The 10,435-nt window shown below is 55.4% G+C and overlaps 5 protein-coding genes across 5 annotated transcripts; 2 read left to right on the forward strand and 3 right to left on the reverse strand.

Moving 5' to 3' along the window:
• Positions 1-112: 112 nt before the first annotated feature.
• BDY17DRAFT_239671 (uncharacterized protein) lies at positions 113-2,998 on the reverse strand (the record flags this gene model as incomplete). The annotated part of the gene is made up of 1 exon (XM_033730346.1): positions 113-2,998. A coding segment is annotated over one exon (2,886 nt), but the record flags the coding sequence as incomplete, so codon positions are not given.
• A 633-nt stretch (positions 2,999-3,631) lies between these two features.
• On the forward strand, positions 3,632-5,156 carry BDY17DRAFT_72287 (uncharacterized protein). Its single transcript, XM_033738652.1, has 4 exons — positions 3,632-4,109; positions 4,164-4,512; positions 4,568-4,918; positions 4,976-5,156. Exons 1-4 carry the CDS (start codon positions 3,868-3,870, stop codon positions 5,051-5,053), a joined length of 1,020 nt encoding a protein of 339 aa, XP_033592745.1. The 5' UTR covers positions 3,632-3,867; the 3' UTR covers positions 5,054-5,156.
• BDY17DRAFT_320993 (S-adenosyl-L-methionine-dependent methyltransferase) lies at positions 5,146-6,547 on the reverse strand (the record flags this gene model as incomplete). Its single annotated transcript, XM_033736542.1, has 6 exons — positions 5,146-5,308; positions 5,357-5,422; positions 5,476-5,483; positions 5,542-5,687; positions 5,750-6,314; positions 6,380-6,547. The coding sequence occupies 6 exons, from the start codon at positions 6,545-6,547 to the stop codon at positions 5,146-5,148; spliced, it is 1,116 nt and encodes a 371-aa protein (XP_033592746.1).
• Positions 6,548-6,637: 90 nt separating this feature from the next.
• Positions 6,638-8,846, forward strand: BDY17DRAFT_72327 (major facilitator superfamily domain-containing protein). Its single transcript, XM_033738653.1, has 4 exons — positions 6,638-7,517; positions 7,581-8,049; positions 8,218-8,397; positions 8,494-8,846. The coding sequence occupies exons 1-4, from the start codon at positions 7,010-7,012 to the stop codon at positions 8,765-8,767; spliced, it is 1,431 nt and encodes a 476-aa protein (XP_033592747.1). The 5' UTR covers positions 6,638-7,009; the 3' UTR covers positions 8,768-8,846.
• Positions 8,847-8,984: 138 nt separating this feature from the next.
• On the reverse strand, positions 8,985-10,290 carry BDY17DRAFT_241359 (uncharacterized protein; the record flags this gene model as incomplete). The annotated part of the gene is made up of 4 exons (XM_033730375.1): positions 8,985-9,365; positions 9,435-9,563; positions 9,687-10,037; positions 10,093-10,290. Coding segments are annotated over 4 exons (1,059 nt in total), but the record flags the coding sequence as incomplete, so codon positions are not given.
• Positions 10,291-10,435: the final 145 nt, after the last annotated feature.

Raw genomic sequence — 10,435 nt, forward strand, 5'->3', positions numbered from 1 at the left:
ATAGCAACGCCGCCTTCCGCTTTCGGGAATTTAGCCGAATCCTCCTCCGACCGCCGCACTCTAAATCCCTCCGACGCGTCCATCTCGTGTCGTCTCATCACCGGCGTGCGTGTTGTCTCGCGTATTCATACAACACGATGGCGACCGCCGTTTGCACATTCAAACTTCTGGTGATGCCTTGTTGAGGGATTTCGACAAGCATGTCGCACTCCATCAGCACCACCGCCGGGATGCCCTCACGCTCCCCGCCCACCACGAGAACTATCTTCTCCGGCAATCGTGCACCTTGCGAGCCCAGAATAACGCTGCGATTCGTTTGTTCGATGCCGACGATAGTGAAGCCTTCCATCTTCCTGTCCGCCAAGTATGCCGGGATGCCAGACGCTGACAGCTGGACTATGGGGAAGTGCAAGTGCGACGAGACCGAGACGCTCGTGAAATCCTTGTTCGACACCACATTCTGGTTTTGGAGGCATAACGCCGATGCTCCAAATACCTCAGACACACGTGAGAGACCACCGAGATTGTAAGGGTTATCGACGAGCGATCCGACTACAATCAAATGGTCCGGACGCGAGCCCAACAGTGTTGGATCGGACAGACTGCGCGCGAGATACGCCGTGCCCTTTGTCTGAAGCGCCGCACTTACTTCTCCAGATGTTCGAGGAACAATGGCCGCGTGTTCCACTGACCTCGGCGTTCCATTGAGTTTGGCAGGCACTGGACGCTTGACCGGGTCTCCCAGGCTCATCGATGGCCCTGGTAGCGTGATGTCTCTGCTGACGTTGCTGTATAATTTGACAAACTCCTCACGGGTAGTCAATGGCGTATCCACGGGGTCAAGCAGTAGCCAGTTCCCCTCGACCAGATTCGTTAGTGTGTGATCCTTCTGAGGATTGAATCTGCCGAACTGTCTCTCCAGAGGAGGCTCAATGAACCGGTCCAGAGCTTGGATGTACTCGTTCAGCGTAGTGATGACTGCGTTCTCGATGATACTCGTCCATGCGTGGGCTCGGGCATGCTCGAGCAGAATAGGAACCTGCCATTGCGCTTCATGGCGTATCACCACCTTTGACGATGCCGCCAGAGGGACGAAACTAGTCGCCAGCTGCAATCCAAAATCCTCATTGCTCTCACCGCTGCATGCTAGGATTGTGCCGATTTTCATGAGAGACGCAAGGTGCTTCGGATTGGAGTGATGGTCTCTTGTCGCCAGTCTTTCTAGTACGGTGTATTCCAGCTGAAACCTCACCAGGAGACGTACGGTCATCCACTCCAGGAGGTATCGATACTGAGGCAGCGGCTCTATCTCTAGTACGTGATACAATGCTTCTAGTACGTCCAAGACCAGTGTCGACTCATCCGGCGTGAACTGTTCCAGACAAAGCAGCAGAACTTGCAGTTGGAGGGCGTTCTTCCACGGGCTCACTGTTGGCGGAGGGACTTTCTGCGCCCGCCATCTGCGCAAGATCCGGGCCAGGATCTCACCTGCAGCCCCCGGACAGCTATGCAGCCGATTCACGAGATCAACGAATGCTGCGAAGCCGTACGAAGGCCGCTCTCCGAAATAGTGTTCCCATGCGAAAGGCGTTAACGGAATGATGGCTTCTTCCAGCATCAAGTCGGGTGTCGGCTGTGGTGGACGCTCGGCAACGCTGATGACGAGCTCCGCGATGTCGAGGACAGCAGCCGCGGCTGGCTCTGTGATCAAAGCACGTCGAACACCCACCACCAAGGGCGCGAACATGAAGATTTTCGTTCCTGCAATCCGTAGAAGGGCATGTACTTTCTGCCTCATGGCTGCCGCTAATGTTGCATCTTTTGTGGCTCGGAGCAAGACCTGTGGATGAAGCACCACGGAAACCATCGCGACAAGGAGGTCTTTGGGATACTCCAGGTATTCCAGGTCATCCCACATATCTTCCATGTTGCTGCTCTCGATATCGAACTTGCTGCACTTCTCAATGGCTTCCTTTTCCCGAAGTTCTCGTCGTGAGCTCGATTTCGCTGTGGGACCCAGTCCTGGTTGATTGTGTATCTTCACGAACAAATAGTCCCGGGCGACTTCTGGTAGCCCTGAGATCCCCGAAAGTCTTTCCCGCTGCTGCACGCTCAAGGTATCGCCGAGCCCTTCAATGAGATAGACCGTGGCGTATGCGAATAAGGAGTTTCGTTTAAGCAAAATGGTGTCGATGACAACATCCGCAAGTCGAACTGGCTCGTTGGCGTTTGCTAGTTGCCTCCTCAGACACTCTACCATCCGATCACCGTGCAGGCATCTCCGTCGTCCCTCCAACATCCGCAGTGTTGACACGAACAGCGAGCCTTGTATTGCCCACGGCAAAAAGTCATCGCGGAAGAATTGGAGAAAACTGTCATCGTTCGGGTCGAGGTTGGCGTGCATTACCCAATTTCCAATGAATTTGCGGTTCGAGTCTTGCATCTGTTTATCAAGACCCGAGGCCAAGAGAACATACAGCCACTCGACACGTAAGGATTTGTTTGCAGCTAGCGCATCGAGATCTGCCTGACACTCGACCACTTGATTGATGTAACGTGCCAAGACAACCGTCTCGAAGACCGTGCAAAAGCGGTCATACTGCGCTCGGACTTGGTCAGAGACTGCCACGGAGTCAGTGACTAGTGTAAGCTTGAAGATGTTGAGGCATATTTTGCGTCTCTCGGAATCCCCTCGCCGCAGGCCGTGCATGACGGGCTTCCAGTAATCCGCGGCCTCGAGGGTCGTGATGTGGGTTCCTTCCGGCAAGAGCATCAAACGTAGCCATAGTGAGTAGCCGATCAGACTGCGTTGCGTCCTTATATCGCTTGTCACAAGGCTCTGCACTGTGCGCCATATTGTGTCGAGGGGTAGTTTGGTCCAGGCCGGAGTGGATGACGCCCTGGCTGGCAACAGCATGATGCAAATCACATCCCTTGCTGCCATTGCAGTGGATGTGTCTTCCATGGCCACAAGGTCCAGACAAGCATGCAGAATTTGGACATGGTGGTCTCCAACCGGCAAAAGCGAGATTGTCGATCTGGCAAAGAAAAGATAAGATCGAATGCTTTGCTCTTGCGAGCCATTGATCTCGGACGACTTAGCGTTTTGCAGAGCGCGCGCTGCCAGAGAGAGCAGCTGGGCGCCCAGTTGAGGATACTGTCGGCTGAGGGATATCGCACAATCTACATCACCACGGACAATGGTTTGGTCCAGGAACGAAAGCAGGGCTGTCTGAGTTGCCGGATCGGATGACTGTGCGATCAAGGCCACGGAAAGCTTCAACCCGTCGAGATCCTGGACGTTTAGGCCTTCAATCAAGCCCTGCATCAAAGCAGCTCTATGTGAATCGGGGATCGCATCGAGTATCGTCCTCGCCGTAGAGCATCCTCTCGGATGAATTGGTAGATCCATGGCAAAAGTCCGAGAACTTGTTTCTGGTTATTGATCAAGAACATCCGGAGCACGCACGCCCATCCTGGTTAGACATCGACCCGTGCTGCTGAATCTGTGCACATCACACCGACTGGAATGTAGCGAATGTGTGCATTGGTGTGGTCTCGAAATTGCTGCAGAGGAAATCACGACTGACGAATCGGCAAACCTTCTCCGAACGCGCCTCGAAAGGTCCAACCCCGCGGGCAAGCAACTGGAGGGCAAATCAAGGCTAAGGCAGGGAAGTGCATGAGATGACCGCATTGGCAGGTCTCCTGCAGCTAAGGCTGTGAGATGAACGCAGAGATGGAGGTGCCATGACCACCCCACCTGCACGCCGAGGGAGCAATATCGCGCGGCCTTCATGTACCTGCAACCCAGGGCTCGCCCATTCTCCGCTCCGGACGTGATCCAAGCACTCTCTCGCTGCGACGATGGCCGATAAATTGATCGTAGTAATCGGCGTGACGGGCAACCAGGGCGGCTCCGTCGCACGACGCTTCCTCAAGGACCCCAATTATCGCGTTCGTGGCATCACGCGCACCCCAGACTCGCCGGCGGCGCAGAAGCTGGCGGCGCAGGGCATTGAGATTGTCCAGGCGGATCTGGACGATGTGCAGAGCCTGAAGACCGCTTTCCACGCCGCCAATGCCATCTTCTCCGTCACCAATTATTGGTAGGCTTCAGCAGAGCGAATCACGGAGAGGGTTGTGTTGACAAAGTCGAGTAGGGAGCCATTCTTCCGCCCAGATTGCCGAACAAAGGCAGCCGAAGCCAACATCTCCTGCAGGAAGTACGCATATGATGTGGAGTATCAGCAGGGCAAGAATATCGCAGACGCCGCGGCTTCCGTTGTCGACACCCTCGATGAGAACGGGTTCCTTGTCTCCACCCTCAGTCACGCAGGCGTGTGCAGCAAAGGCGCGTTCAAGGAGCTCTACCATTTCGATGCAAAGGCCGATGTCTTTCCTGCATACGTGGACGAGAAGTATCCCGCCCTAGCAAAGAAGATGTCACTGATTCAAACGGGCTATTTTACCTCCAGCTACCGTCTTGTCCCCGAGGCCTACTTCAATAAGGTCAATAGCAGTGACCATACGCTGTACACTTGAACTTATGCTAACGAAGCCCCAGCGACCCGACGGCACCTTCCAAATGAGCTTTCCAACAGATCCCAGCGCTAAAGCGCCGCACTTGTGCGTCAACGAAGACACCGGTCCCTTTGTCTACGCCGTCTCGCAGATGCCGCCCGGCAAGACGTATATGGCGGCCGGGACGTGGTGTAGCTGGCCCGAATTCCTGAAGACCTGGGGCGAAGTGAACAAGGTTCCCGTGAAGTTTGAAGACCTCTCCCTTGAGCAGTTTGTTGAAGCCGCGCCAGACAAGGAATTCGGCGCCGAGGTGGGAGATATGTTTGCGTATACAAGTGATCCTGGTTATGATGGAGGAGATTCTAGTATCTTGACGGCCGCCGATATTGAAATGGTAAGCTGTCTTGCTTGTGTCTCGAAGTCGCCGAGCATACTGACTCAAGGCCGGTAGAGGGGAATCGAATGTCCGATGACAGGCATCAGAAAGTACTTCGAGTCGCAGGATTGGACTTCGGTGCTCAATCAATGAGAGCGAGGAGACGGTCAAAGTGTATAGGATATCTCGTCAAGTCGTATATTCATCTCGCATGGTCGGTGCCTGTACACCGTGAGCCCAGTGTATCACCCTTCCGGTTTCCGCCCGTATAGAAATCGGTAGACCGTGTATAGATGTAAGTTTCTATCGTTGAACTCCTTCTTTACCATTTCAAAGACCACCCGCGCTTCGTCGATGGAATGGTTCAGCACGCGAGTGTACAAAGCCATGGAATGTGCTTCGACAGAACTAGCACTAGTCAGCACAGGCGAGACAGGACTGTGACGAGCACCTCACTCATTCATATGCATTCGCTCGAGTCCTCCAAGCTTCTTCAGGGCCGGGTCTCTGGTCCAGGGTCCGCTGTTGGGTTCACGTCAGCATCTGCGTCCACTGTCTCTTGACAGGCTACCTACATGGGACACTAAAGGGGGCGATTAGCACGGTACCAGTAGCCAATGCCTCCGGACAGGATCGCTTACCTTTACGACTCGCTCGTGCACGTCTATGAACCCGGCGTCTTCCATCCATTGCCGGTGGAACCGGCCAACGTTCAACGTCTTGCCGAATGCCGTGCTCGCTTCATCGAGCTTCTCACACCAAGAGCGTGACCATGGGGCTCTCAGCACTGGGGAGGCACAATGTCAGCACGATGAGCTGGAAGGATGTTGCCGAGTCGGATATGCTTACATTGGGGGTCATCGTCGGAGTAGATGGAAGCATCATATTCCTGCACCTCCAGATACGCTCCGGGCTTCAATTCCCTCCACGCCTGCTGGTACAATTTCGGGAAGTTGCCCGTGCTACCACTCAGTGCCCGCCAATGGATGAAGTCGAATTTGCCGATTCCTGGAAAGTCCCAACCATCCTCGAAGTCGTCCACGTAGAACTTGGTATTTGGGGGGACAAAGCCGGGCTGGATGGGGGAGAGATCGGTGCCTATGACGGTAGCGCTGGGAAACTTCTCTGAGACATCGATGGCCCAAATGCCCGTGCCTGTGCCGATGTCCAAAACAGTCTTGGGGTCCTGGATCGGCGCGGTGTATAGCGCATCGCCGATGCAGAGTTTCCAAATTTCGTGCTGAAGGTCGAGGCGGTCCTGCTCGACTTCATCGTTGGGCAGATAGTACTCTCCTTCGCGGTATGCGTGATACCGGCGACCGTTTTCGTAGAAGTAATTGGTAATGGAGGAGGTTAGAGAGGCGCTGGAAGAAGCAATGGACGGGTCGTAAGTGGAATCGTAATCGTCGAAATCCTATGCAAGACAATGTTAGAAACGTCGCACAATCATCCCCGCGCACTTGGTATTGGGATCCGCACGTCTTCGTCGATTTGCAAAGCCGCGCGGTCGTGGGGATGATTTCCCACGGCGGTGGTGGCGGTAGAGGCAGCAAGCGACTGCTCGTCGGCATGTGTTGTCGACGGCCCAATGGTCTGCCGCACGGAAGGAGCGGCGTCATCCTGTGTGGTATCAGGCGCGCCCTCCATGATCGGAGATTGCGAGTGCAGCTGGGTCTGCTGCAGTGCAGAGGCTACTCATAAGATATGTTGGTCGGATTGAAGCCGATGACTTTGCGCAGTGCATGACCTTTAATCAAATCCAACGCGGATACTCCCGTCCCGCCCGCTGGTCGCAGCCGATCAGTGAATCGGCGGACGCCACTGACGCCTCCCGATGACCGGCACACGTGAGGTTGTTGATCTGGAATCCTTGAGCAGATTGAAATGGGGGATTTTTCTGCTCAAAACTCGTGGAGGTATCATTAACTCCTGATCAACTGGCATAAGGTGAACCACGCGCATTGACCTCACTAGCCGTCCGTGGAGCGGAGATCGTGAGATCTGGCAAGCGTCATCGGTGGCTGAGCCGAGGACTTCACCCAACGAGTGGCTTACTTTGATCGTCGACTAAAGACAACAATACTTCGCATCATCCATCTGCTGGCGAAGATGACTGGCGAAGAGCGGCAGGACGAAGATGGCGAGAGACAGCCATTGCTGCAGCAGCAGAGGCATCGGAGAGAAAGTCAACTCGATGCCGGCGAAGGCGGTGACAGTCGCGCCCTCATTACCTTTGACGACGAAGACGCGGAGAATCCTCGAGCATGGAAGTTCCGCGAGAAGCTGGCCAACATGGGCGTCATCGCCGCCATGGCCATCCTGTCTCCCCTAGCCTCCTCGATGTTTACCCCGGGCATCGGACAGATCGCAGAAGGCCTCGACACCGACGAGCAAAGCGTTATCGCCTGCACCACCGGCTTTGTCATTATGCTGGGCATAGGTCCGCTCATCCTTGCTCCGCTCAGCGAAACATTCGGACGCAGACCGCTATATCTCGTCTGCTTCTCAATCTTTTCCCTGCTGCAGATCCCGAGCGCCCTCGCCCCGAACATCGAAACGCTCATTGCCGTCCGTACCCTGAGCGGCTTCTTCGGAAGCGTCGGCATCGCGAATGGCGGTGGCACCATCAGCGACATGTGCGGACCGGAGGAGCGCGCCTCCCTCTTCGGATGGTACTTACTTGGGCCTCTGTTGGGACCGACGATTGGACCTCTTTTTGGTGGCCTTGTCGTTCATCATTTGGGATGGCGCTGGGTATTCTGGATCCTCACCATCGTCTGCTCGGTCAATACGCTTGCCGGCTGGCTGCTCCTGCGCGAGACATACGCGCCCATCATTCTCCACAAGCGTAAACAGCAATGGGAAAAGGACGAGAACGCACCCGGAAAGTACAGTTACAAGGGCGAAGACACGCGACCCCTCGCCAAGAAAATGCTTCGTTCCTTCCTGCGCCCATTGCGCATCTTCACACAGCCGATCGTTTTCACGATGAGCATCTACCAAGCCATCATCTTTGCGACGACATACAGTATCTACACCAATATGCAGCCCATATTCAGCGACAAATACGGCTTCACCACCGATCAGGTGGGCCTGTTATATCTCGGTCCAGGACTTGGCTTTTTGACCGCGGTCTGGTTCATTGTTCCGTTGTGAGCACTTTTCAGGGAGAACTTGTCCAGCTGCCTCAAGGTCAATTGCAACGATCGATGAAAATGCCGCCGGTGACAACCTTGCGCAATTGACCACAGCACTAGACATGTTTTACCCGACACCCTTGAAGTGAGACAATGCATTTGCTAATCCTAAAAATTTAGGATTGATCGCGTTTGGCGCATGCTGGCCAAGAAGTACGACGATGGAGGCCGTCCGGAGTACCGCCTGCCACTCGCGAACATTGGCTCGGTGCTTATTCCGATTTCCCTGTTCGTCTTCGCATGGACGGTGGAGCGCAAGGTCTTCTGGCTGGTGCCAATCATCGCGACCTACTTTTACGGGTACGTTTGTACAGGGAACTTGTTCACCTTCCTTGTCCCAGCAGCTGTCATTCTTAGAATGAGACAAATCACTTGCTAACCCTCGAAATTTCACAGTATCGGCCAAGTCACCATCTTGAACACCACCACCAACTACTACATCGACAGCTTTGAGCGGTACTCGGCGTCGGCCATCGCAGCAGGCGCTGTCTTTCGAAGTGTCGTCGGCGGCATCATCCCCTTGTTCGCTCCCGGCCTTTTCGATGATCTGGGCTATGGATGGGGCGTCTCTGTTTTTGGTTTCCTGGCCCTGGCCATCGCGCCGGCGCCGCTCATCTTCTACTATTTTGGCGCTCGAGTACGAAAGCGATTTCAGATCGACTTGGATTGAAATGTCAATGCGTATAGCGAGCTCGATGTGGAGGTTACTGTGATCTTGTAAATAGCTTGATCATACAGCAAGCAGCTTATTCGTTTCAATCATTCCTAAAGACGTGCATGCAGGCCAAATCGCAGGAAGAGCTCCAACAAATCAATACCAAACACAATCAGGGGTCAACGGCGACGGGCGCGGTGGAGCTCGCCTCCTTCTCCATCTCTTTCCGCCTTGCCTTCCGCTTGGAAAGCAAGCTTTTGAGCGCACCCAAACACCGCGTCAGGCTCTCCTCGTCGATTGCACAAAGGCGGTAATTCCGCTCCTCGCTAATGATCTGCATGCAGAACGTCTTGCTCTTGCTAATAGGATCAATTTCCACCGCATCGATGATGTTGGAAAGTGACAGGACAAGTAGGGCCGTGTACTCTGCCTCGTTCTTGTAGAACGCCAGGCCTTTCGGCCGGACGACGAGCCACACCTTCTTCCACTGTCGCACGCCCGATTTGGACTTCAACAGGTAGATCCAGCCGTGATAGACCACGCGCTCTTCTTCCTGCGGAAACTGTGCCCGCCGGACTTCGTCCGCGCTCAGACCCAGATTGATCCCGGACATCTGACTGGCATTTCTATTGCCCATCGTAGGCCGGGTCGGTGTCTGTCCGCCTGGCTGGACAGGGCGCACGGAGCTTGTCGAAGGACGGGTATCGGTATTGGAGAGCGAGAGGGCTGAAAGTCTCGGTGCGGAGCCAGCCATGTCGGAGAGGTCGGAGAAGGAAGTGCGCTCGGCGCCCGAATACTCGACAAAGGAAGGCTGGCGGGCAGTGGTGGCGGAGGTGGGTATGGCGCCTCTGTCTCGCGTTTTGGGCAAAGAGAAGCTGGCAGTCAGGCCATCGGCATCGGAAGAGCTGGCATACCCGGGGATTCTTGTCTCTACGGGGCTCTGGGTGATTCGGGCATCCATGCTTCGCTCGAAGCCTTGATAGGAGGTCGGGTGCCCGCCGGGGCTGGCCAGGTATAATTCGTCCTCATCCTCGTCGATACGGGCTTCCCGCCGTATCACATCCACCCACGCCTCCGCCTCCTCTTCGGACGCAGCCTGAAGGTGGTAATTCCGGGCGGGAGAGAAGAGAGCGAAGACATGGCGCTCCTTGCGCTTGGGGTGTCGTTGTCGCGCGATGGCAGTGAGGTCGGACAAGCGGATCTGGTGTCGAAGCTTCGATTCGTGCTTGTCGCGATAGATGGAGAGGAGGTTGGGGCGCAGGACCATGTAGATACTCTTCCAGCCCTGCTAGATCTCAGCCTTGTGGCGGGCGGCGTACTTTGCATGCGCCGAGGCTCACCTTTGTATGTCTGGTGCGTTTGGACACCTGGCCTTCCTTGATGATGCGGTCAAAGTCGAAACTGCCATTCTGCGCGACGGGGGAGAGGGTGTCATAGGCAGACAGCCCGTGGCGGTAGGGTTGCAGACTGGGAGGAGGGAGGTTGAGGCCTGTGGGCGGAATGTCTCGCGGACGCGAAGGCGCGGCGGTGTCTGCCATGGCGTACTATGGTGGAGTTGCTTCACCAGCAAGCATCAGGGTCGGGAAGATGGCGCGCGTGGCACGCCGATGAACGGGGGGGAAATGGCCATGCATTTCAAGAGGGCATGACAGCTTGACGGGCAAGACGGGGGCGTCAATGTGC

This window comes from Neohortaea acidophila (genome assembly GCF_010093505.1).
Source record: "Neohortaea acidophila strain CBS 113389 unplaced genomic scaffold BDY17scaffold_2, whole genome shotgun sequence".
Classification (NCBI taxonomy): Eukaryota; Fungi; Ascomycota; class Dothideomycetes; order Mycosphaerellales; family Teratosphaeriaceae; genus Neohortaea; species Neohortaea acidophila.

What these genes read in the sequence shown, in the direction of transcription:
- BDY17DRAFT_72287 (XM_033738652.1), top strand. Translation starts at nt 3,868, where the DNA reads ATGGCCGATAAATTGATCGTAGTAATCGGCGTGACGGGCAACCAGGGC. An exon ending in TTCTCCGTCACCAATTATTG is followed by an intron (nt 4,110 to 4,163) that starts GTAGGCTTCAGC and finishes AAAGTCGAGTAG; the next exon opens with GGAGCCATTCTTCCGCCCAG. An exon ending in CCGAGGCCTACTTCAATAAG is followed by an intron (nt 4,513 to 4,567) that starts GTCAATAGCAGT and finishes ACGAAGCCCCAG; the next exon opens with CGACCCGACGGCACCTTCCA.
- BDY17DRAFT_72327 (XM_033738653.1), top strand. Translation starts at nt 7,010, where the DNA reads ATGACTGGCGAAGAGCGGCAGGACGAAGATGGCGAGAGACAGCCATTG. An exon ending in GCGGTCTGGTTCATTGTTCC is followed by an intron (nt 8,050 to 8,217) that starts GTTGTGAGCACT and finishes CTAAAAATTTAG; the next exon opens with GATTGATCGCGTTTGGCGCA. An exon ending in ATCGCGACCTACTTTTACGG is followed by an intron (nt 8,398 to 8,493) that starts GTACGTTTGTAC and finishes GAAATTTCACAG; the next exon opens with TATCGGCCAAGTCACCATCT.